The sequence below is a fragment of the Salvelinus namaycush genome, unplaced genomic scaffold, assembly GCF_016432855.1.
Source record: "Salvelinus namaycush isolate Seneca unplaced genomic scaffold, SaNama_1.0 Scaffold284, whole genome shotgun sequence".
NCBI classification, from domain to species: Eukaryota; Metazoa; Chordata; class Actinopteri; order Salmoniformes; family Salmonidae; genus Salvelinus; species Salvelinus namaycush.
The window spans coordinates 16,393-44,322 of NW_024059719.1; the positions used below are offsets into that span (position 1 = coordinate 16,393).

The 27,930-nt window shown below is 41.8% G+C and overlaps 1 protein-coding gene across 1 annotated transcript; it reads right to left on the reverse strand.

Moving 5' to 3' along the window:
* Window positions 1-3: 3 nt before the first annotated feature.
* LOC120039598 (choline transporter-like protein 4) lies at window positions 4-27,929 on the reverse strand. The gene is made up of 22 exons (XM_038985011.1): window positions 27,896-27,929; window positions 26,571-26,619; window positions 20,062-20,135; window positions 19,696-19,774; window positions 17,246-17,345; window positions 16,791-16,922; window positions 16,450-16,510; window positions 16,116-16,230; window positions 15,835-15,918; window positions 11,709-11,821; window positions 10,997-11,119; window positions 10,419-10,518; window positions 10,237-10,329; window positions 7,529-7,634; window positions 7,007-7,266; window positions 6,246-6,340; window positions 4,658-4,761; window positions 4,423-4,496; window positions 4,193-4,263; window positions 3,558-3,652; window positions 2,468-2,552; window positions 4-116 (listed from the first exon to the last, which is right to left on the reverse strand). Exons 1-22 carry the CDS (start codon window positions 27,927-27,929, stop codon window positions 4-6), a joined length of 2,160 nt encoding a protein of 719 aa, XP_038840939.1.
* Window position 27,930: the final 1 nt, after the last annotated feature.

Here is a 27,930-nt window from a genome sequence, read left to right on the forward strand (position 1 = left end):
CTACTACTCTGGCAGGGCTGTAACAAACGGTTTGGGTTTGCGGAGGATCCTCATCAGGTTCCTGGACATGTAATAAGGCTTCTGCATAGTTCCATCATTCCTCTCTAGATCTTCCACTGTATGAGGGAGAAACACTGGAGTCACTCTACTACTCTACCTTACTATAATGTACCTTACTATACTGTACCTTACTATACCTTACTATACTGTACCTTACTATACCTTACTATACTGTACCTTACTATACTGTACCTTACTATACTGTACCTTACTATATTATATACTGTACCTTACTATACTGTACCTTACTATGCTATACCTTACTACACCGTACTATACCTTACTATACTGTACCTTACTATACTGTACCTTACTATACTGTACCTAACTATACTATACCTTACTATACCGTACTATACTGTACCTTACTATACTGTACCCTACTATAATGTACCTTACTATACCTTACTATACTGTACCTTACTATACCTTACTATACTGTACCTTACTATACTGTACCTTACTATACTGTACCTTACTATATTATATACTGTACCTTACTATGCTATACCTTACTATACCGTACTATACCTTACTATACTGTACCTTACTATATTATACCTTACTATACAGTACCTTACTATACTGTACCTTACTATACTGTACCTTACTATACCTTACTATACCGTACTATACCGTACTATATTGTACCTTACTATACTGTATCTTACTATACTGTAGCTTACTATACTGTACCTTACTATACTATACCTTACTATACCGTACTATACCGTACTATATTGTACCTTACTATACTGTATCTTACTATACTGTACCTTACTATACTGTACCTTACTATACTATACCTTACTATACCGTACTATACCGTACTATATTGTACCTTACTATACTGTACCTTACTATATTATACCTTACTATACTGTACCTTACTATACCGTACTATACCGTACTATATTGTACCTTACTATACTGTATCTTACTATACTGTACCTTACTATACTGTACCTTACTATACCTTACTATACTGTACCTTACTATACCTTACTATACTGTACCTTACTATACTGTACCTTACTATACTGTACCTTACTATACTATACCTTACTATACTGTACCTTACTATACTGTACTATACCGTACTATACCTTACTATACTGTACCTTACTATACTGTACCTTACTATATTATACCTTACTATACTGTACCTTACTATACTGTACCTTACTATACTGTACCTTACTATACTGTACCTTACTATACTGTACCTTACTATACTGTACCTTACTATATTATATACTGTACCTTACTATACTGTACCTTACTATACCTTACTATACTGTACCTTACTATATTATACCTTACTATACTGTACCTTACTATACTGTACTATACCGTACTATATTGTACCTTACTATATTGTACCTTACTATACTGTAGCTTACTATACTGTAGCTTACTATACTGTAGCTTACTATACCTTACTATATTGTACATTACTATACTGTGGCGTACTATACTGTAGCTTACTATACTGTACCTTGCTATATATTACACCGTACTATACTATACCTTACTATACTGTACCTTACTATACCTTACCATTTTATACTGTACTATATTATACCTTACTATATTATACCTTACTATATTATACCTTACTATATTACACCTTACTATATTACACCTTACTATATTATACCTTACTATATTATACCTTACTATATTATACCTTACTATATTATACCTTACTATATTATACCGTACTATATTATACCGTACTATACTGTGCCTTACTATATTATACCTTACTATATTATACCTTACTATATTATACCTTACTATATTATACCTTACTATACTGTACCTTACTATATTATACCTTACTATACTGTACCTTACTATATTATACCTTACTATACTGTACCTTACTATATTATACCTTACTATACTGTACCTTACTATATTATACCCTACTATACCTTACTATAGTATACCTTACTATATCTTACTATATTATACCTTACTATACCTTACTATATTATACCTTACTCTACCACAAGACCACCTTACCCTGTTAGAGGTATAGTGGTGTAGGTATTGGAGGGTTAGGTGGTGTTGTGGTGTTGGAGGGTTAGGTGGTGTTGTGGTGTTGGAGGGTTAGATGGTGTTGTGGTGTTGGAGGGTTAGGTGGTGTTGTGGTGTTGGAGGGTTAGGTGTTGTTGTGGTGTTGGAGGGTTAGGTGGTGTTGTGGTGTTGTGGTGTTGGAGGGTTAGGTGGTGTTGTGGTGTTGGAGGGTTAGGTGGTGTTGTGGTGTTGGAGGGTTAGGTGGTGTTGTGGTTTTGGAGGGTTAGGTGGTGTTGTGGTGTTGGAGGGTTAGGTGGTGTTGTGGTGTTGGAGGGTTAGGTGGTGTTGTGGTGTTGGAGGGTTAGATGGTGTTGGTACTCACAGAAGCAGAGAAACAGGGTGTCAATACACATGCTGTAGACACTGAAGAAGCCCTGAGCGATGAGGTAGGCTCCCGCCATCACGGTCTGCAGAGCAACATTACGACAACATAGCTGCATGACTTTTAACAGTACCAATCAATACAGTGCTGAGGATACATACAGTACATGTAACTTGTAACTAAAATAGACGCCAGTTAGCAACATAGGCTACTGCGTTAATAGTCTCATATCTGCCTCCCGAGTGGCACAGTGGTCTAAGGCACTGCATCGCAGTGCTAGCTGTGCCACTACAGATTCTGGGTTTGAGTCCAGGATCTGTTGCCGCTGGCCGCGACTGGGAGACCCATGGGGCGGTGCACAATTGGCCCAGTGTCGTACGGACTAGGGGAGGGTTTGGCAGGGAGGGATGTCCTTGTTCCATCGTGCACTAGTGACTCGTGTGGCGTGCCGGGCGCAATGCACGCTGACACGGTTGCCAGGTGTACTGTGTTTCCTCCGACACATTAGTGTGGCTGGCTTCTGGGTTAAGTGGGCATTGTGACGAGAAGCAGTGCGGCTTGGTTGGGTTGTGTTTCGAAGGAAGCATGGCTCTTGACCTTCGCCTCTCCTGAGTCCGTACGGGAGTTGCAGCGATGAGACAAGACTAACTACCAAATGGAAACCACAACATTGGGGAGAAAAAGGGCTAAAAAATAAATAATAATCTCATATCAAAGGAGGTTTGACAAAGTTCAACAGTGAAAGAAATGAAAATCAGCCATTTTCATGATCTAATTTCTAATCCATTTCAAACCTGCATACAACGTCTAATGCAGGGTTTCCCAAACTTGGTCCACGGGACCCCAATGAGTTCACGTTTTGGTTTTTGACCTAGCATTACACAGCTGATTCAAATGATCAACTAATCATCAGGCTTTTATCATTTGAATCAGCTGTGTAATGTTCAGGTAAAAACCAAAACTTGCACCCCTTGGGGTCCCGAGGACCGAGTTTAGGAAACACTGGTCTAACGTCTTCATCGAAGATAGAATGTGAATGAAGGACTGGGAGTGTTGAGTGTTTGGTAACAACACTGTTGCATGAACGTACCAGGATGGGAACCCAGTAATAGTTGAGCATCTCGGCCTGGAAGGTGTCGCCAGGCAGGCGGATTTGTCCAGAGAAGAAGAAGAAAGCCAACACACCTGATAAAACAGAGACAGATCAGCCATTAGATCATTATATTAGTCATACTTCCTTAGTGAAGGAAAACAAGATGCTGATAATAAACACAACCACTGAAGATAAAATGGCCAACACCATAGTTACAGTACTATGCCTTATACTATTTAATGTGTATGAAGATTCTTATAATATCAGAAGTCCAGTAGTTCACACACAATATTCATTTAGCTTGAAATCCAGTCTGTTTGTGTTTATTATTTAACCAGGCAAGTCAGTTAAGAACAAATTCTTATTTACAATGACAGCCTACTCCAGCCAAACCCAGACAACACTGGGACAATTATGAGGTGCCCTACTGGATGTGAACCAGGTACTATAGTGACACCTCTTGCACTGAGATGCAGTGCCTTAGACCGCTGCACCACTCAGGAGTGATAGTAACAAGTTTGGCATGACAAGGACTGGCAAGTAGAGGAATGTTGGCAGAAACAGACTGGATTTCAAGCTGCTATTCATACTTAAAGGTCAAACAAATGTGAGTTCATGTAAACTTCTCTTACCAACTAATGCCACCACTAGTAGTTTGCCAAAGAATATGAGCATGTCTGTCACTCTGTCCAGTAGCACCACCCTGTGGACAACAAAAGGATGTCACATTAAAGAATCTTGACAACCTGGAAGCATCTTACATAGAAACCAATATCAATGTCTTTGACTATATTGGAAGTAACGAAAAATAAAAATAAAAGAGAGAGCAGAAGATCGACCAACCAAATAAACCCAGTCTTACCGTCCGATGTGCCTCATCAACAGACTGTATGCATTTTTGGCTGACACACAGAAGCTCTCCCCGTAGATGGCGATCTATCAGTCATTCAGAATGATGCATTACTGACATTACTGATGAGTATGAACTGCATGTTCCTACACCAAGAATACATGACCAGCGGAGCTAGAAGAGGTGCATGGATCCCTATGGCTGCTAAAAGGAATGCCAGACAGTGACAGACAGTCATGTGACTGACCATGATATAAGCGTTCCTGTTGAGGATCTTCAGGAAGTATTCCAGACACCAGAAGCAGCATCTGAGACAGTTTAACAGGAACCGACCACAGGCATTCTGAGAACCTGGAGACACATCACAACACGGGATTCCCTTTAGTCAATGACTGGGGAATCATACAGTCACATCAACAGGATGTTCCCTTTAGTCAATGACTGGAGAATCATACAGTCACATCAACAGGATGTTCCCTTTAGTCAATGACTGGGGAATCATACAGTCACATCAACAGGATGTTCCCTTTAGTCAATGACTGGAGAATCATACAGTCACATCAACAGGATGTTCCCTTTAGTCAATGACTGGAGAATCATACAGTCACATCAACAGGATGTTCCCTTTAGTCAATGACTGGAGAATCATACAGTCACATCAACAGGATGTTCCCTTTAGTCAATGACTGGAGAATCATACAGTCACATCAACAGGATGTTCCCTTTAGTCAATGACTGGAGAATCATACAGTCACATCAACAGGATGTTCCCTTTAGTCAATGACTGGAGAATCATACAGTCACATCAACAGGATGTTCCCTTTAGTCAATGACTGGGGAATCATACAGTCACATCAACAGGATGTTCCCTTTAGTCAATGACTGGAGAATCATACAGTCACATCAACAGGATGTTCCCTTTAGTCAATGACTGGGGAATCATACAGTCACATCAACAGGATGTTCCCTTTAGTCAATGACTGGAGAATCATACAGTCACATCAACAGGATGTTCCCTTTAGTCAATGACTGGGGAATCATACAGTCACATCAACAGGATGTTCCCTTTAGTCAATGACTGGAGAATCATACAGTCACATCAACAGGATGTTCCCTTTAGTCAATGACTGGGGAATCATACAGTCACATCAACAGGATGTTCCCTTTAGTCAATGACTGGAGAATCATACAGTCACATCAACAGGATGTTCCCTTTAGTCAATGACTGGAGAATCATACAGTCACATCAACAGGATGTTCCCTTTAGTCAATGACTGGGGAATCATACAGTCACATCAACAGGATGTTCCCTTTAGTCAATGACTGGAGAATCATACAGTCACATCAACAGGATGTTCCCTTTAGTCAATGACTGGAGAATCATACAGTCACATCAACAGGATGTTCCCTTTAGTCAATGACTGGAGAATCATACAGTCACATCAACAGGATGTTCCCTTTAGTCAATGACTGGAGAATCATACAGTCACATCAACAGGATGTTCCCTTTAGTCAATGACTGGGGAATCATACAGTCACATCAACAGGATGTTCCCTTTAGTCAATGACTGGAGAATCATACAGTCACATCAACAGGATGTTCCCTTTAGTCAATGACTGGAGAATCATACAGTCACATCAACAGGATGTTCCCTTTAGTCAATGACTCATAAAATCACATCTATCTGTGCATACTAGTGGATGACAATGAAGCAGTGTGTATGTGTGTGTGTGTGTGTGTGTGTGTGTGTGTGTGTGTGTGTGTGTGTGTGTGTGTGTGTGTGTGTGTGTGTGTGTGTGTGTGTGTGTGTGTGTGTGTGTGTGTGTGGCCTTACCCCTGGTCTTACGGTTCAGGTACTCCAGCACCAACCTGACTAGCTGGAAGCAGGTGAGGAGGAGAGCTCCAAATGCCAGAGAGCCCACGTGGTACCTTCCAGGAATTAAAGAAATAAACACATTTCATAATGAACTCCACATGAACACACAAGCAGAACCCAACGTCTGCTACTGAAATACACCACATTAGACGCACAGTCTAAAAAGATATGACATTACATATCTCTTCAAACTGACCCATCATTATGCTTAGCTTATCTACTACAACTAGTGCCCTCATATTCAAGATAGGTAAGCTTTGTGGTATTTTATTAGGATCCCCAGTAGCTGTTGCAAAAGCAGCAGCTACTCTTCCTGGGATCCACACAAAACAAGAAATATAATACAGAATGACATAATACAGAACATCAACAGACAAGAACAGCTCAAAGGCAGAACTACAGACATTTTTTAAAGGGCACATGTAGCCTACATATCAGTAGAAACTCACAAACTATCTAGGTCAAATAGGGGAGAAGCGTTGTACTGTCAGGTGTTGCTTTATCTGTTTTTTTTTAGCAATATGAGATGGAAGGAAGTTCCCTGCAATAAGGGCTCTATATAATACTGTATGCTTTCTTGAATTTGTTCTGGATTTGGGGACTGTGAAAAGACCCCTGGTAGCATGTCCGGTGGGATAAGTGTGTGTGTCAGAGCTGTGTGGCTTAAGGCACAATCCTATGTCCCCACCCACAGAAACCCTTAGTCCCTCATGTCTTACTGTAGAGTGCGTATGAAGCACTGGGACAGGGCGAAGGGTGAGATTTCTGCAGGCTTGCTGAAGGCCCAGTAGTATGAAGCGAAGGTCCCAGCCAGGGTACATTGGCCCAGGGCGATGACAAAGTTCACACACCACAGGAAGGCAAAGACGTTGAAGACCTGCAGGTAAACCAGGTTCTGCTGGAACAGGCCTGTGTCATCGTACTTGAAGAAGATGCAGCGCACCGACGGGCAGTATGGGTAGGCCGAGGAGTTGAACGTCTGGGTAGGGAGAGGACAGGACAGGAGAGGAAAGGAGAGGACAGGAGAAGACAGGAGAGGAGAGGACAGGAGAAGACAGGAGAGGACAGGACAGGAGAGGACAGGAGAGGAGAGGACAGGAGAGGAGAGGAGGGAAGAAATATCAGACAAGTGGGAGGCAGTGTTTCCCCTAGTTTACGTAATTTCAAGGTGGGTTGCAAACATGGGGTTCTGACATCAGAATAATTTGTCAATTGAAACCAATAGAAGCCAAGCCATCTACCTGTGGCTTGCAGGTCTCAGAGCCGTTGATGAGACTACACTTATCTACAGAGGGGTCGCTAAGAGACACCACTCTGTAGAGAGGGGCCCCTGATGTGACCAAGTATCTGTGGGGAGCCTCGAGTCAAGGACCCAACCAAACTAAAGGCAAAAACCAGGGGTTGGAAACAAAATGATTTTCCAATTGTTTTGTTCTGAACAGAACCATACTTTTTTGGTTTCCTTTCCACTGTTCCGACCAGGAAACAAAAGTTATGAATCGGTTCGAACCAAAAAAAACGAATTGTTTATATCGTTCCTTTCTGTTCCTTTTTAAACCTCAAATGTTTTTTTACATTTAGCTCGACTTTACCAATCAGTGTGGCTAGAGCAGCTTGCTATGGAGCGGGCAAGCTATTTACATGACTTCACCAATCAGTGTGGATAGAGCAGCTTGCTATGGAGCGGGCAAGCTATTTACATGACTTCACCAATCAGTGTGGCTAGAGCAGCTTGCTATGGAGCGGGCAAGCTATTTACATGACTTCACCAATCAGTGTGGCTAGAGCAGCTTGCTATGGAGCGGGCAAGCTATTTACATGACTTCACCAATCAGTGTGGCTAGAGCAGCTTGCTATGGAGCGGGCAAGCTATTTACATGACTTCACCAATCAGTGTGGATAGAGCAGCTTGCTATGGAGCGGGCAAGCTATTTACATTACTTCACCAATCAGTGTGGATAGAGCAGCTTGCTATGGAGCGGGCAAGCTATTTACATGACTTCACCAATCAGTGTGGATAGAGCAGCTTGCTATGGAGCGGGCAAGCTATTTACATGACTTCACCAATCAGTGTGGCTAGAGCAGCTTGCTATGGAGCGGGCAAGCTATTTACATGACTTCACCAATCAGTGTGGATAGAGCAGCTTGCTATGGAGCGGGCAAGCTATTTACATGACTTCACCAATCAGTGTGGATAGAGCAGCTTGCTATGGAGCGGGCAAGCTATTTACATGACTTCACCAATCAGTGTGGATAGAGCAGCTTGCTATGGAGCGGGCAAGCTATTTACATGACTTCACCAATCAGTGTGGCTAGAGCAGCTTGCTATGGAGCGGGCAAGCTATTTACATGACTTCACCAATCAGTGTGGCTAGAGCAGCTTGCTATGGAGCGGGCAAGCTATTTACATGACTTCACCAATCAGTGTGGATAGAGCAGCTTGCTATGGAGCGGGCAAGCTATTTACATGACTTCACCAATCAGTGTGGATAGAGCAGCTTGCTATGGAGCGGGCAAGCTATTTACATGACTTCACCAATCAGTGTGGATAGAGCAGCTTGCTATGGAGCGGGCAAGCTATTTACATGACTTCACCAATCAGTGTGGATAGAGCAGCTTGCTATGGAGCGGGCAAGCTATTTACATGCATTGGACAGACAAGTGTAGGGCGCGAGATGCGACTGAAATTTTGCGGGTGGGGGGAGAGCGAGAGAGGGTGGAGGAGGAGTCTTGGCTTGAAGCACTGGGAATCTTGCTGTTATGACATGCATTATCTGAATTAGGCCCACAGAATTATACCTACGGAGGAACGGCTTCTATGAAGGAACTTTGAATGTCTTTGAACTTGAGAGTTGGCTTAACGATGGACCACAAGCTTGTGTGTGCAGAGCAGCACCAGAATTAAAATGAATCCAATGTGAAATGTGTTAACAATAGTATCTGAAAAGAATAATCCATTCTTCTGTACTAAAAAGTCTCTCTCTCCAATTTCTGAATCATGCTTGTAATGTCAGAAGGCTATAATAGACTATACTTCAAAGGGGGAGGGGCTACAGTAGACTATACCTCGAAGGGGGAGGGGCTACAGTAGACTATACTTCAAAGGGGGAGGGGCTACAGTAGACTATACTTCAAAGGGGGAGGGGCTACAGTAGACTATACTTCAAAGGGGGAGGGGCTACAGTAGACTATACCTCGAAGGGGGAGGGGCTACAGTAGACTATACTTTCAAAGGGGGAGGGGCTACAGTCGGCTATACTTCAAAGGGGGAGGGGCTACAGTAGGCTATATCTCGAAGGGGGAGGGGCCACAGTAGACTATATCTCTAAGGGGGAGAGGCTACAGTAGACTATACTTCGAGGGGGGGGGGCTACAGTAGACTATACTTCGGAGGGGGAGGGGCTACAGTAGACTATACTTCGGGGGGGGGCTACAGGAGACTATACTCCGGATGGGGAGGGGTTACAGTAGACTGTACACCGGGGGGGGGGCTACAGTAGACTATACTTCGGAGGGGGAGGGGCTACAGTAGACTATACTTCGGGGGGAAGCGGGAGGGGGAGGTAGCCTACACACACACACTGGTAAAGATTTTCAGTTGGCAGGCAGACACTGGAATACGTTTCTGAATGACAGAGACGCTTTGCATAGGCGCTTTGTTGCGTTTTTTTGTGAGACTGGAACCTAAAAGAACTGGAACCTAAAAGCACGTTATTAACCGGTTCCCATGCTTTTAAAATAACGGTTCTGTTCCAGAACAGTATAGATCACTTTCGTTCCCGATTCTCTCTCTGTTCCTCTAAAAATGTTGTTCTTTTCTCGTTTTTTGTTCTGTTCCAACCCCTGGCTAAAACACACATGACAAAATAAGCAGTAAAAATAACCATTTAGCTTATGCATTAGAAAGCATTGGAAATGGAAACCCCATGTATGATGGGCCAAAGGATACAGGGAGGTCATTCCCCAGTAGGCCACACACACCACCAGCAGAACAAAGGTAAACAGAGGGTAGAGCAGGGTGGACATCAGGTAACCCACCACCCTGCAGACAGAACACACACATTACACCTCATTTCATACAGGATAAAACACTAATAGATACAATAAATCAAATCTGAGGCAATGTCCGACCTGCTGGACTCCTCCATGAGAGCAACAGCAACAGAGAGTCTCCTCCTGAGACAACTAAGCACCAGAATCAAAATGGACTCCCACACGCACAGGATGATCACTGAGGAAAGAAAGAAATAGTGGTTTTTATTGAGCTGGTCAGGTTTCCCTTGTAAAAGAGGTCTTCTGACCTCAATGGGACATCCTGGATAAAAAATGTTAAATAAAATAAATAGAAACATATGCCAATCTTTGACTACCAAGCACCAAAACAATATAGGCCCAATATACAACCCATAGACGTTAGATAATGACCAAACTCACAGGAAGCAAGCCAGGTCTCTTTGACTACCGAGCACCAAAACAATAGAGGACACAGGAGGCTGGTGGCACCGTAATTTGGGAGGGTGGGCTTGTGGTAATGGATGGAGCGGAATGAGTGGAATGGTATCAAATACATCAAACACATGGTTTCCAAGTGCTTGATGCCATTCCATTCACTTCGTTCCAGATACTATTATGAGCTGTCCTCCCGTCAGCAGCCTCCACTGATATAGGCCCAACATAACCCATAGACAGTACATAATGATCAAACTCACAGAAAGCAAGCCAGGTCTCTTTGACTTGAAGGTAGACTGAGATATTTGTATTGAAGCTTAGATCACCGAACTTCAGTTTAGAAGTGCTGAAATGGTAGTATTCTGTGTAGCAGTGCCATATTCCTGAGGAGGAGAAGAACCCATTATGCAAATTCTGTCATCATTCTAGATTTAACAGAAAACCAAATAAGGCTAGTATGTGAGTATAAAATAGTGATTGCTAGATACAAAAGATTGGAAAGTCAATATAGTAAGCAAAGCATTTTGGCCCTTGTCTTTCTTGTCTGCAAGCACAGACACACGACACACACGACACACACACGACACAGACACGACACGACACGACACGACACGACACGACACGACACGACACGACACGACACGACACGACACGACACGACACGACACGACACGACACGACACGACACGACAGACAGACAGACAGACAGACAGACAGACAGACAGACAGACAGACAGACAGACAGACAGACAGACAGACAGACAGACAGACAGACAGACAGACAGACAGACAGACAGACAGACAGACAGACAGACAGACAGACAGACAGACAGACAGACAGACAGACAGACAGACAGACAGACAGACAGACAGACAGACACCACCACCACCACCACCACCACCACCACTTTATCCCTACATATGATCCACATAATCTAGTCCAGGCTGCAGGGCTGTATGAGCCAGACTTACCGTAGCCTCCCACCACCAGAAGTCCCACCATGAGAATCCAGACCAGGACAATGGCCAGGTACCTCAGCAGCAACATGAACACCACACTGACTAGCAGAGCCAGCGTCAGACCACTGCAAACACAGCAGGCAGCAAACTGTTGGAGAGCAGCTGAGGCATGGTATGGGCATGCTAAACACTCTGACTGACTGGCATTAGTGTTGGTTGACAAGCAACTGTCCAGAGCAACCACCAGACCACTGCAAACAACTAGACATCCAATGTCTATACTGACATACCACTTATAATACATGGTCAACACATTGCTAAGTGGGTGGATAGTGTGGATATTGGAACAGAGACAGCTCAGGCAGTGTAAAACACCAGTGGACTAGTTGGTGCTGGTAGACTGACAAGATTTAGTGTTGGTTGGTTTACTAGCGTTAGTACCGGTTGGCTGTTGCCGGTTGACGCGGCCGGTAGCCTAGCAGTTAAGAGCCGACTAGGGGAAAATCTGCCGCTGTTCCCTGGAGCAAGACACTTAACCCTAAATGCTCCTGCAAGTCACTCTGGATAAGTGTCTGCTAAATGATTAAAGTGTAAAAATGTTGACAAGCATTTGCATTGGTTAGTTGAAAAGCAATTGCCAGGCTTATAGGTTGGCTGTGAACAAGACTACAAAGCATTGGCTCAGAGCCTCTTCTCAGATCTCCAGACACTATAATACAAGACACTATGGTGGATCAGTAAGGATATAGACACTATGGTGGATCAGTAAGGATATAGACACTATGGTGGATCAGTAAGGATATAGACACTATGGTGGATCAGTAAGGATATAGACACTATGGTGGATCAGTAAGGATATAGACACTATGGTGGCTCAGTAAGAATATAGACACTATGGTGGATCAGTAAGGATATAGACACTATGGTGGATCAGTAAGGATATAGACACTATGGTGGATCAGTAAGGATATAGACACTATGGTGGATCAGTAAGGATATAGACACTATGGTGGATCAGTAAGGATATAGACACTATGGTGGATCAGTAAGGATATAGACACTATGGTGGATCAGTAAGGATATAGACACTATGGTGGATCAGTAAGGATATAGACACTATGGTGGATCAGTAAGGATATGGACACTATGGTGGATCAGTAAGGATATAGACACTATGGTGGATCAGTAAGGATATAGACACTATGGTGGATCAGTAAGGATATAGACACTATGGTGGATCAGTAAGGATATAGACACTATGGTGGATCAGTAAGGATATAGACACTATGGTGGATCAGTAAGGATATAGACACTATGGTGGATCAGTAAGGATATAGACACTATGGTGGATCAGTAAGGATATAGACACTATGGTGGATCAGTAAGGATATAGACACTATGGTGGATCAGTAAGGATATAGACACTATGGTGGATCAGTAAGGATATAGACACTATGGTGGATCAGTAAGGATATAGACACTATGGTGGATCAGTAAGGATATAGACACTATGGTGGATCAGTAAGGATATAGACACTATGGTGGATCAGTAAGGATATAGACACTATGGTGGATCAGTAAGGATATAGACACTATGGTGGATCAGTAAGGATATAGACACTATGGTGGATCAGTAAGGATATAGACACTATGGTGGATCAGTAAGGATATAGACACTATGGTGGATCAGTAAGGATACAGACACTATGGTGGATCAGTAAGGATATAGACACTATGGTGGATCAGTAAGGATATAGACACTATGGTGGATTAGTAAGGATATAGACACTATGGTGGATCAGTAAGGATATAGACACTATGGTGGATCAGTAAGGATATAGACACTATGGTGGATCAGTAAGGATATAGACACTATGGTGGATCAGTAAGGATATAGACACTATGGTGGATCAGTAAGGATATAGACACTATGGTGGATCAGTAAGGATATAGACACTATGGTGGATCAGTAAGGATATAGACACTATGGTGGATCAGTAAGGATATAGACACTATGGTGGATCAGTAAGGATATAGACACTATGGTGGATCAGTAAGGATATAGACACTATGGTGGATCAGTAAGGATATAGACACTATGGTGGATCAGTAAGGATATGGACACTATGGTGGATCAGTAAGGATATAGACACTATGGTGGATCAGTAAGGATATAGACACTATGGTGGATCAGTAAGGATATAGACACTATGGTGGATCAGTAAGGATATAGACACTATGGTGGATCAGTAAGGATATAGACACTATGGTGGATCAGTAAGGATATAGACACTATGGTGGATCAGTAAGGATATAGACACTATGGTGGATCAGTAAGGATATAGACACTATGGTGGATCAGTAAGGATATAGACACTATGGTGGATCAGTAAGGATATAGACACTATGGTGGATCAGTAAGGATATAGACACTATGGTGGATCAGTAAGGATATAGATACTATGGTGGATCAGTAAGGATATAGACACTATGGTGGATCAGTAAGGATATACACACTATGGTGGATCAGTAAGGATATAGACACTATGGTGGATCAGTAAGGATATAGACACTATGGTGGATCAGTAAGGATATAGACACTATGGTGGATCAGTAAGGATATAGACACTATGGTGGATCAGTAAGGATATACACACTATGGTGGATCAGTAAGGATATAGACACTATGGTGGATCAGTAAGGATATAGACACTATGGTGGATCAGTAAGGATATAGACACTATGGTGGATCAGTAAGGATATAGATACTATGGTGGATCAGTAAGGATATACACACTATGGTGGATCAGTAAGGATATAGACACTATGGTGGATCAGTAAGGATATAGATACTATGGTGGATCAGTAAGGATATAGACACTATGGTGGATCAGTAAGGATATAGACACTATGGTGGATCAGTAAGGATATAGACACTATGGTGGATCAGTAAGGATATAGACACTATGGTGGATCAGTAAGGATATAGACACTATGGTGGATCAGTAAGGATATAGACACTATGGTGGATCAGTAAGGATATAGACACTATGGTGGATCAGTAAGGATATAGACACTATGGTGGATCAGTAAGGATATGGACACTATGGTGGATCAGTAAGGATATTGTGTATTTGTATTTATTATGGATCCACATTAGTTCCTGCCAAGGCAGCAGCTACTCTTCCTGAAAAATTAAAGCTGCTTCCAAAAATTAAGGCAGTAATATACATTATAATAACATTTTGAAACATTCAAATACATTTTAGAATACATTTCACAATACATGAATTGTGTACCCTCAGACCACTACAGTACAACACAATCCAGGTGTACATGTGTGTATAGTGTGTATGTTATGTATAGTGTGTATGTTATGTGTGTTTGTATGTGTGTGTTTGTACCTGTGTGTGTGATTCTTCACTGTCCTCGCTGTTACATAAGGTGTATTTTTATCAGTTTTTTAAAATCAGATTTTACTGCTTGCGTGAGTTCCTTGATGTGGAATAGAGTTCCATATAACCATGGCTCTATGTTGTACCATGGCTCTATGTAGTACTATGGCTCTATGTAGTACAATTGCTCTATGTAGTACCATGGCTCTATGTAGTACTATGGCTCTATGTAGTACCATGGCTCTATGTAGTACCATGGCTCTATGTTGTACCATGGCTCTATGTAGTACTATGGCTCTATGTAGTACAATTGCTCTATGTAGTACCATGGCTCTATGTAGTACTATGGCTCTATGTAGTACCATGGCTCTATGTAGTACTATGGCTCTATGTAGTACCATGGCTCTATGTAGTACTATGGCTCTATGTAGTACCATGGCTCTATGTAGTACCATGGCTCTATGTAGTACCATGGCTCTATGTAGTACCATGGCTCTATGTAGTACCATGGCTCTATGTAGTACCATGGCTCTATGTAGTACTATGGCTCTATGTAGTACCATGGCTCTATGTAGTACCATGGCTCTATGTAGTACCATGGCTCTATGTAGTACCATGCCTCTATGTAGTACTATGGCTCTATGTAGTACCATGGCTCTATGTAGTACCATGGCTCTATGTAGTACCATGGCTCTATGTAGTACTATGCGCCCACTGTGAGATAGTTGGAAGCTCAGACTTACAGTAAGATCCAGTACCAGGAGGAGGCAAAGTCCTCAAAGATCCTCACTCCTATGGCTTTTCTGTTGAAGCCTGATATCAGTGAGCTGGAATAACGGAAAGATATAGTAGGTTAGGGGACAGTGATGATCTGTTTAGACACACATAGGCTGTGTCCCAAATGGCACCCTATTCCCTATGGGCCCTGGTCAAAAATAGTGCACTACAAAAGGGAAAGAGTGCCATTTGGAACACAGCGTATAGTATCCACAGGAGAATATTAGTTCAATGGATGAATGATAACCCCATGGCGCTTCTGATGCTGTTGACTGTCTCGTTGACGGAGGCCATTCCGGGCAGAGTGAAGTTGGAAGGAGCACTTTTGAGAGCATGTAGACTGGGCAAACACCTCCCCAGAGCTGTAGTGATTCAAACGGCAACATACGGACGGGTAGAGTGAGGGAAAGGTTCAGAGTGGATTCACCTCAGTCTCCTGCTGTTTCACTTCATCCTCTATACCATGATTATGTAGACATCATTTTCATTTGATTTAACCTTTATTTAACTATTATTTAATGTAGACATTAACAGTCCTGTCAGTAGATGTGAGGATGGATGACATGTTAAAAATACTTCACCTGATTTACTTGGAACAAGGAAGGATGGACAAAGTTCTGCATCAAGGATCTCTTGGACAGTCTGAAAGAGAGAGTACAGGACCAAACATGACTAGAAGGATGGCCAATATACAGAAGCACTGTATAACAGACACACTCATGTAGAAACTACATCTGTTTCTAATCAATGTCTCAAATTAAAATGTTTTCCAATCACCCAAACCCTTTAACTCAGAATGAAACACAGACATAAGCTACACTGTAATGTAGCTATGCTTGACAGAATGCTTGGGACTAATGGTTCCACACACCCAGTTCCAGTCTCTATAAGCACATTGATAACAGTGTAAAATGCCCGGTACCCAGGTGGTGGTAGTCAGGTTGAGGCTGTGGTCACAGTACTGCTGATGGAAGAAGTCTTTGGGATTGGCGTCGGGGTCATAGGCAGCAGCAGACAGCATCCAGAAGTGAGACGGACACTTAGGGACACACACCTGCAAAGGAAGGGACAGAGAGATGGGAGGGACCAGACATTAGTGTACGGCAAACCTTGATTGCCCGCAGTCTCACATTTGACGTATCACAGGTAACGAAAGTGTGAGTGAAACCATCAAGAGAGAGAGGGAGTCAAATCTCAAATGAAACCCTATTCCTCATATCTGGCCCCATACTGTTGACTATTACATTAGGTGGTGTGTGTCCTAAGCTATATGTTGTACCCTATGCATTATGTCCTATCTGTTATGTCCTACGTGACTCTGGTCAAACGGACGGGGACAGGTAGGATGTGATCGTACAGATACAATTTGAGTCTGACCTGTGTGGTGGGACACTGTACGCCTCCGAGCGCTGCTGCCATCACCTTGGTGGTCGTGGCACACTTCAATATGTCCACATAGATCATCCTGGGCTGGTCTCTGACAAGACAGAGTTAAAAACAAAGACTGACTTGTCTCAACATGATCTCTTTCAGACAATGAGTTAGCATACTGCACATCCAGGCCACTGTTCCAGCATCCTGACAGGCACCCTATACCCCTTTAGAGTGACCCACTTTATAGTTCTGTTTAGGATTCTGTTTAGGACTCATCCATATTTTCTGATGCATGGCCTGTAGCTAGGTACACATACAGTAACATATAACCTATAACTAGGTAGACATAACATAGGACCTATAACTAGGAAAACATACAGTAACATAGAACCTATAACTAGGTAGACATAACATAGGACCTATAACTAGGTAGACATACAGTAACATAGAACCTATAACTAGGTAGACATAACATAGGACCTATAACTAGGAAAACATACAGTAACATAGAACCTATAACTAGGTAGACATAACATAGGACCTATAACTAGGTAGACATACAGTAACATAGAACCTATAACTAGGTAGACATAACATAGGACCTATAACTAGGTAGACATAACATAGGACCTATAACTAGGTACACATACAGTAAAATAGAACCTATAACTAGGTAGACATAACATAGAACCTATAACTAGGTAGACATAACATAGAACCTATAACTAGGTACACATACAGTAACATAGAACCTATAACTAGGTAGACATATCATAGGACCTATAACTAGGTATACATATCATAGGACCTATAACTAGGTAGATATAACATATAACCTATAACTAGGTAGACATACAGTAACATAGAACCTATAACTAGGTAGACATATCATAGGACCTATAACTAGGTAGACATACAGTAACATAGAACCTATAACTAGGTAGACATAACATAGAACCTATAACTAGGTACACTGAGGTCTAAAAAGCTGTGGAGCACTAGCTGAGGTCTAAAAAGCTGTGGAGCACTAGCTGAGGTCTAAAAAGCTGTGGAGCACTAACTGAGGTCTAAAAAGCTGTGGAGCACTAACTGAGGTCTAAAAAGCTGTGGAGCACTAACTGAGGTCTAAAAAGCTGTGGAGCATTAACTAAGGTCTAAAATTGAGTGAAATGCCCAGCACCTTGGAAACCCCCCTGTACAAAAAGGTATATAAAGAGAACAGAGATCATGAGAGAACTATGATTACTCACTGACATATAAGACAGACTTCATATGGAGAATCATCATAGGTAAATTTACTATTGCACTATACTCCTTTTGTTGGACTAGTACAATATTTGAGAATTGGATAATTTTGCCTAAGTACTTTATTGGGTCACTATCTGCCAGGTTGAACTTTGTGAAGCCAAGACTGCGTCACTGCAACACAGAGGTCTAGACACCCCTTGATCACAGACAAAGCTGCGACCACACAGTGAGACATCAGGTACAGAAGTGATTAGCAATACAAGGAAACAGCCAAATACCAGCCCCAATATTGAGTCTATACACAGGGTTGGAAGTGAATAGTATTAAAATATTGGAATTCGGAATCTAGCATTATTGCTGTGAGAATACCAATTACAGGAAAGTGACCAAGGGGCTGAGCATTTAAGGTAATTGAACTATTTTACTATTTAGTAAATATTGTTAGAAGTGTTAACGCATTTAAGGATTTGCAATATTATCTGGCATAGCATAACGCATTTAGGATTGATTGAGCATTATTAATGTATTAGAACTGTATAACCATTTAACTGTAATATCATGTGTAAGACAAAAAACAGAGTGACTGAAAAAAAGCTGGAAACTTTGACAACTAGGCCAGGATAGCTATCCGGAGAGAAAACGCCTTTGACACTCTCGCTAAACGGAAAGTGACCCTGGCTTTAGGTTAAAGTGATAGCACTAAAGAATAATTCATTGTGTGGACAATAATATATCTTTGGAAAAGTCAAACATATAACAATACTAGTTTCCAAGTGACTACTAGCTGACGAGCATAATAACTAACAGAAGTTTAGTTATTAGGTATTGGTATACAAGAGAGGAAGAGACGAGTTAAGGGAGTATAGGAGGAATCTATAAACATAAAGTAATAAAGTACTCATCTATCCAAGGCCTCACCCCAGACCGGAAAATAAGGAAGTGACAACGTGAATGAAGGGAAAAACCCAACTCACGCGAAGGGCCAGTGCGAATAAATAGAAGGGTTGGTAGGGCCGCACGGCTAGGCCCTTGTTACACCGAAGTAACTAAAATCCTAAAGTACTCTGCCTAGCCAGAGGCCGGGATAGAGGCTTTTGCTGCAGGCGACGGGCAAAAGTCAGCACCGTGACACTATACAGTAACATAGAACCTTTAACTAGGTAGACATACAGTAACGTAGGACCTATAACTAGTGAGATACTCACCTATTCATCCCCACTCCACAGAACATTCCGGTGGAGTTCCTGGGGAAGAGAACATGGCGAGGGTCTCCAAACAACCAGGCTGATGGAGGGAGAGAGAAAGAACCAGAGGAAATCCTATCACATACTTCCATGACAGGGGTTTAATTTTGAGTTCCTTTGAACTTTCACAGTGGTTCGGTCGATGTAGCTAGGCCTACTGTGCTGTACACTAGAAAGAAGGCCAAAGAGTATACAGGGGAATCGTCTCTCTCATTGTCATGTTGACATTGACAATCAGATACTGACTTTTTAGATGAGCAAGGGATAAAACAGATATCATATGATGACAGTCATGCCATCTTCAAACAAGGATGAAGACTTCCCTACCCAGAACTCCCATGACCATGTAACCAGCTATGACAGCCAAGAACAGTATGCAGCAGATCAGATCTGTGCAGCTCCTGAAATGACACAAAGAAATGAAATCAGCTGATTCAGATGCTTGAACAAGGTGGACTTAATCCCCATGACAGCAAGCTAGTGTAATAAATACCATTTAAAATAACACAAGCATATTGCTATTACATTGTTATAACTAACTTCTTTCTAAGCAGGGTTTCTCACACACCCAGAGACAGATGGCTGACACAGAACATTCATAAACACTGATAAGAAAAGGGTGCAGACACACACACATACCCAAGGACGGAGGGCTGACTACGCACACACAAAATCTCCTGTTTAGCTGAACATTTGATAACAAAGAACTTTTGTTGCAAGACTCAGAAGGATGACGTCCAGCTCATCAGGACCAATCTGAGAAGACAACAACCTGATCAGGACCAACCAGAAAACCAGATCTACCAGACTCAACCTACTTTCTGTGTTGTATAAAATGTCTATGCATTTCTGTTATCTGGGCTTTTTCTGGAGGTTCTCTATGAGCCGAAGGAACGAGACCGTATACGCTTGTACCAGATATCTTTACTCATAATTAAACTGTCGCTTGTCATACAATTTATCACCTTGTCTGAATCGATCCTTGACCGGCTCGCCCTTCTCCATATCCAATTATCAACAGAAACATGGTAGCAGAGGATGGTTGTCTAGATACCCGGTCCAGAGTGGTTGATATGGATGTGAGGGGGCGAGTTGGTGGAAGGACGGTTCACGGAGGACAGGTGAAATTCTTTGGGGGGAGGACGAAAGTTCTGCTCAACTCGGGAAACTGATCTTCTGGTCGACCATAAACAAGGTAAGCAAGACCTGTTAAATCAAACTTTGCATATTGTCGTATAGTTCTTCCAAATTTTGATCAGTGGTACCGAGTCTGGGTAAGAATTCTTGTTTAAATTTATGTGCATAGATGACATGTGAACGACAGTGAAGTGAACATATGTGGGAATAATTTGTAAGTCTTAAGCGCTATTATATAGTCCGGCTTGTGACCGGTGAGGAATAGGCTTAATGTGATAAAAAGATCTATTCGTATAGTCCGGCTTGTGACCGGTGAGGAATATAGTAAGCACTATTCAATAGTCCGGCTATTCAGTCGGTGAAGGGTAGGCTTAAAATTGGGATAGGCACTATTCAATAGTCCGGCTATTCAGCCGGTGAAGGATAGGCTTGTTCCATCCCCATTCATATAGTCCGGCTGTGACCGGTGACGAGTGGGGTAAAGTTTGTCAAGACCTATTAGTATGGTCCGGCTTGTGTCCGGTGAGGAGTAGGCTAGACTTATTCAATAGTCCGGGCGATTGTCCGGTGAAGAATAGTCTATTTGTGTTTGTAGGCGCCAGGTTGAAAAATTTTCAATGTTTAAGTGTAATGTTTCCAATGTCTAAAGTCTAAGTGTTCAACGTCTAAAGGGTAATGTTCATAGTGGGAAAAATTTAAATGTTTAATGTAAAAAATACACACTCATAACTCTTAGAGCTGTACAGAGAATGGACAGAAGATGGCAGTATTGCAGCACTCAACGGTCTCTTAGCAAACGGGAGCCTGTTTGAGTGCTGGTGACAGAAAAAACTTAGAACCAATTCGGAGTAGAGAGAATACATTTAATAACTTATTTAGGTTAAATTTACAGACTAATGATATTATTGTTATGGATTGGCTGACATGCGATATAAATTTAGCGAAGTATATGGTAAGTTTACACTTTGGAATGGAAAGAGTTGAGAAGTTGATTTTACTTATAGGATAGTTTTGCTGCTAAACTTAGTTGGAGTAACTAGATGTTTTGCCTAGAGGCATGAATAAGACAGTCATTTTTGGTATTATATTGGCTAGTTGCTGCGTTCTGAATACAGGTTGAGCGCTAGTAAACGCATATCTTTATTTGAACTATACTAATCTATTTGATAAAAGTACTAAACCTGTATATTTAACATTTGATAATGATTTACCGGGTGTGGCCGTATTAAATTATGCTAGAGAAAATTGGTTGTGTCATTTAGAGGGAAAATGTGTACATTATAGCTTTGAGATACTTTTCAAAAGTTGCTGAAAGTTATTGGTTTTGGTTTAGGTAACACCAGAGAATTCGAACAATAAGTAAACGTATTCTAAACGTGATCTGTTTTCATTATGGGGGACAAAGAACGACTCGCAACCTGGTATGGCTGGCATGAGAGTTTTTAAAGGGACAGTGTACGTTTATCACAGTTGTATGGTTAGTACATGAAACATCGGGGAAATTTAAAACGAATGATTTAAGGGTATTATCATAATTATTAGGTTTTGTTTTTGTGGTAAACGTTTTGGGTTAAGGAGTTTTCCGTGTCCCGAGAGACAAGATAATATTAGGTGTTTTACTTTCTGAGTTTTATTTAGACAAGGGACTTTGTTAAGATAAAGGGTTCTTTTGGTATGTCTAGATATGGAACACAAATGTAGGTGTAACCTTTTTGACCTCTTTTCGTTGCATTTTCCTGTCAATCACGGGGGGATCAATCACGGGGGGATGTAGTGAGAATAATGAAATTGTGGTCATTTGGGAATACTAGTTTTGAGGTAAATTGATATAATAGAGTTTATAACTCTTGACCATAATTGTAGTTTTAACCATAGAGGAGTCAGGATTCTGTTTTTAAACATTGGCTATGACGGTTTTGAATGGGCTGTTATTGAATTGGTTTGAACAGGAGATATTTTAAGCCTATAGGGCATGGAAATAAAAGTGATAGAGAGCTTATTAGTAAAGAAAGGAATTTATATGGTTAGCATTTGTTTTGGCCATAAGAAGATAGAGATAGGTTTATTAAGGTTATGTAAGGACTTTAGAGATTGACACTATAAGACATGTTGTTAATTTTAAATCCATGATTTTAGATAAAGTCAAAACAGTGAGACACTTAGTTAATGTTTGGGACCAAGCTACAGACAGATAAGGGAAAGGGCAGACAGAGTGGCCCTCCCCGCACTGCTGAGACCTTGAAGGTTTGAGAGCAGAGAAGGGAGTTTTGGAAGGGGTGCCAGGACAGAGATAACAGAATGGGTAGATAACAGTTACTGAATGGAGACAAAAGGGAGAATTGGACATGTGGAAAATAAAAGGGGCGCTCCTACATAATAATGTAGAACATAAGAAAATTTAATAAGGTTGATACCTGGGCAGAGCCAGGTATCAAACGGGGGAGGGGTACATTGTGGTCTAGGATAGGATGGGGCCTATTGGATAATAAACTAATAATAATAATAAAAAATAAAAAATTCTAGCTAATAAATAGGCATAGAAGTTAAATATATAATCAGATAGAACAAATGACAAACTGTTTGTTAACCAAACCTGTATGTCCAAGAGTTTATGCATTGCAGGTGAATTAAAGGAGAAGGTGATTAACCCGACCTGGGGGCATATCGCACTTGGAGGGTGAGACACACTGACACTGCCGAATGATCACAGAGTTAAGGAGAAGAACCGTTACTAATAGAGTTCGGGGATCAACTCCTTAATGAAGAATTTCCTTTTCCCGACCTTTCCTCACTGTGTTTGTTCATAGAAGTGAAAATGTTGCTTGATCTCTGGCTGATGATGTGTTCTCTGGGAGAAGAGGGGGCTTTACAGGACTGCTTGTGGTCCTGAGTTGTCTGTTTAGGATACGATGGGGATGTTACCATCACAGTACTGCCAGAACCACCACCAGTTCCAACAGACCAGGTTCAGCCGGCCTCCTCCACCACTTCAAGACCAAGTCCCACGCCATCACCTGAACTCTACAATCTGGTATAGGTAATAAATGTAAAAGACATCTCAGATAGTGACCAATTGGGGACTGAAACTGGTTATGAGGGAAGGGAGAATATGTGGTTGACCTACAAAACACTTAATAAAAAGGACTGTGTCGTATGTGGACATGCCAGACCTATTCTGGCTGCTCACCCATTTGCCCTAAGTAAGGGGGAAGGTTGGATGTGCATATTGGAAAGTTTAAGCCAAATTCAACCCTGTGTAAAACTCTGAGTCTTGTGTTCCCAGAAGTCCGTCCCCAGAGGACACCATTGGGGGTTAAGGCATATGGGGATATTACAGCTGTAACACTGGTATAGGTAGAGGTATGGACTATGGGAGGTTCCCTGCTGCTGCCTGCATTGCTAATGTCACTATTAAATGGAGGTGTTGCTGATGTATGGTGGATGTGTGGACCTACCAGGCGGTTGACCACATTTTGAAAGGAGATTATCAGGGAACATGTGTTTTGGCCAGTCTGATAAACACCATTGCCTATTATTGAGGTTACAGCTAACCAACTTTTGGGAGCTGCACATGACAGAGGCTTGGGACCAACCCAGGAGACGGCAGAAACGTGACGCTCCTTGGTCCGAGAGTACAGATAACATCCACACCAACCTGTTGGGGGTCCCAATAGGGGTCCCCCACGAATTCCAGACATTAAACAGGAATGATGGCCTGTGGCATCTGATGCCCATCATTGGCCCAGCTATTGTTGATGCTAAGCATAATGCCTGGATCAATTATATCTACTATAATTAATAATGATTTGTTAAATACACCCACACAGCACTTACGGGAATGGCTGAACAATTGGATGCTACCTCTAAACCAGTAGACAAAATAGACTAGCACTAGACATGATTCTGGCCAACCAGGGGGGTGTTTGTACAATGTTTGGAGAACAGTGTTAGACGTTTGTCCCTAACAATACTAGTCCGGATGGGAGCATTTCAAAAGCTCTGAGTGGGTTGGCAAGGTTATCGGTGGAGATGGGGGGTCTTGCAGGTGTGGAGGAGAGTGGACTGTTCCCTTGGCTGGGTGGTTGGTTTGGTAAGTACACTACAGTGATGATTACTGGATTTCTGACCCTAAGTTGTTGTTTTTAATATGCTCATGTTCCGTAATGCCTGTATCATACCTTGTTTGAAGAAGTCTGTTACAGATGTGTAAAGGGCCTCTGGTATGATGCCGTTGCTTGATGCTCCAGTTGGAGAGGCTGATACGAAATCAAGCTTCCGCAGGAGAGTGGGCTGACAGAGGGGGACCCTTGGTTCGCTGTAGTTGATGTTGTCGAATGAATAAAAAGTGATGTTTGTCCTCCCTGTTGTGAAGGTTTTAAGTTCCCGGGTGGCGACGAGCCCACCTGGTACAGAGTGTATAGAGGGATGGACCTGAGGGTTTAACATGATCTAGCTTTTTATGTCACGTCTCTTTTGAGACGTGAAGAGAGGGAATCAAAACTTTTTCCTTCTGAAAAAGTTCCCTGTCTCTGCTTGTCTTAGCTTTTGTCACGTCTCTTTTGAGACGTGAAGAGAGGGAATTAAAACGTTCTCTCTGAGAAAGTTTCCCTGGTTGTTTACTTTTGCTTTTCTTACTCTTACCTAGTTTATGTCACGTCTCTTGTGAGACGTGAAGAGAGGGCATATGAAACTTTCTCTTCAAGAAAGTTTCTGCATATATTACTCCTGCTTGATCCCATGTTTATGTCACGTCTCTTAGGAGACGTGAAGAGAGGGAATCAAAACTTTATCTTCTGATAAAGTTTACTCTAATTTTGCCATTTATAGCTTTTGTCCTAGCTTTTGTCACGTCTCTTATGAGACGTGAAGAGGGGGATTTGTAATAAATACCATTTAAAATAACACAAGCATATTGCTATTACATTGTTATAACTAACTTCTTTCTAAGCAGGGTTTCTCACACACCCAGAGACAGATGGCTGACACAGAACATTCATAAACACTGATAAGAAAAGGGTGCAGACACACACACATACCCAAGGACGGAGGGCTGACTACGCACACACAAAATCTCCTGTTTAGCTGAACATTTGATAACAAAGAACTTTTGTTGCAAGACTCAGAAGGATGACGTCCAGCTCATCAGGACCAATCTGAGAAGACAACAACCTGATCAGGACCAACCAGAAAACCAGATCTACCAGACTCAACCTACTTTCTGTGTTGTATAAAATGTCTATGCATTTCTGTTATCTGGGCTTTTTCTGGAGGTTCTCTATGAGCCGAAGGAACGAGACCGTATACGCTTGTACCAGATATCTTTACTCATAATTAAACTGTCGCTTGTCATACAATTTATCACCTTGTCTGAATCGATCCTTGACCGGCTCGCCCTTCTCCATATCCAATTATCAACACTAGCATGTCCGCATTCAAAAGAGTTGTACACAAATCTAAGATGTGATTTTGTATGTGTGCTTCTGCATATGCTGTGATTTTAGCAGTGCTTTTTTTAATCTATGCTAATCAAAAATAGAAACGGTATGTATATGTCCCAAATTTCAAGCTATACAGACCCTGGATAAAGATACTGCCCTAGTGTAGGGAATAGGTTGCTCTTTGGGACGCAAACCGTAAATAGGCCAAATGGAAATCGAGATTGAATGAAGACAAACAACCAATGATGAGCCGGCACAAACCTCTTTCGTACTGGTCCACTGAAGAATGGATCATAGGGAGCGGCATAGCCTAAAATAAAAGAGGACAAATTAAGCACACAGGGTTCTTTCAGACAGAACATTGGTCAAAGGACTTTTACTTTTGCACCAGTTTATCACTGTTGATGTCTGATGTAACTGCAAAAACGAGAAGGCCAACAACATTGGCATTGGTTTGACAAAATCATTTCAAATATTGACAGGGTTGTAAAGTACTTAAGTAAAAATACTTGAAAGTACTACTTAAGTAGTTTTTTTGGGGTCTGCACTTTATGTTACTATTTATATTTTTTGAAAACTTTTACTTTTACTTCACTACATTCCAAAATAAAATAATGTACTTTTTACACCATATATTTTCCCTGACACCCAAAAGTACTCGTTGCATTTTGAATGCTTAGTAGCACAGAAAATGGTCCAATTCAAGCACTTATCAAGAGAACATCCCTGGTCATCCCTACTGCCTCTGATCTGGTGGACTCACTAAACAGAGAACATCCCTGGTCATCCCTACTGCCTCTGATCTGGTGGACTCACTAAACAGAGAACATCCCTGGTCATCCCTACTGCCTCTGATCTGGTGGACTCACTAAACAGAGAACATCCCTGGTCATCCCTACTGCCTCTGATCTGGTGGACTCACTAAACAGAGAACATCCCTGGTCATCCTACTGCCTCTGATCTGGTGGACTCACTAAACAGAGAACATCCCTGGTCATCCTACTGCCTCTGATCTGGTGGACTCACTAAACAGAGAACATCCCTGGTCATCCCTACTGCCTCTGATCTGGTGGACTCACTAAACAGAGAACATCCCTGGTCATCCTACTGCCTCTGATCTGGTGGACTCACTAAACAGAGAATATCCCTGGTCATCCCTACTGCCTCTGATCTGGGGGACTCACTAAACAAAGGAGATCTCTGGTCATCCCTACTGCCTCTGATCTGGGGGACTCACTAAACACACATGCTTTGTTTGTAAATTATGTCTAAGTGTTGGAGTGTGCCCCTGGCTATCCGTAAATTTAAAAAACAAGAAAATTATGCCATCTGGTTTGCTTAATACAAGGAATTTTAAATGGTTTATACTTTTACTTTTGATACTTAAGTATATGTTAGCAATTACATTTACTTTTGATACTTAAGTATATTTAAAAAGTAATTTCCTGTGTGACTTTCACTTTTACTTGAGTCATTTTCTATTATGGTATTTTACTCAAGTATGACAGTTGGGTACTTTTTCCAACACTGAATATTGATTAGTGACTGCATATACTGAAATTGTTGAGATGGTTGGAATAACTCACCCTTCTCTTCCGCCCTTTTACTGGTTCCTTTCATT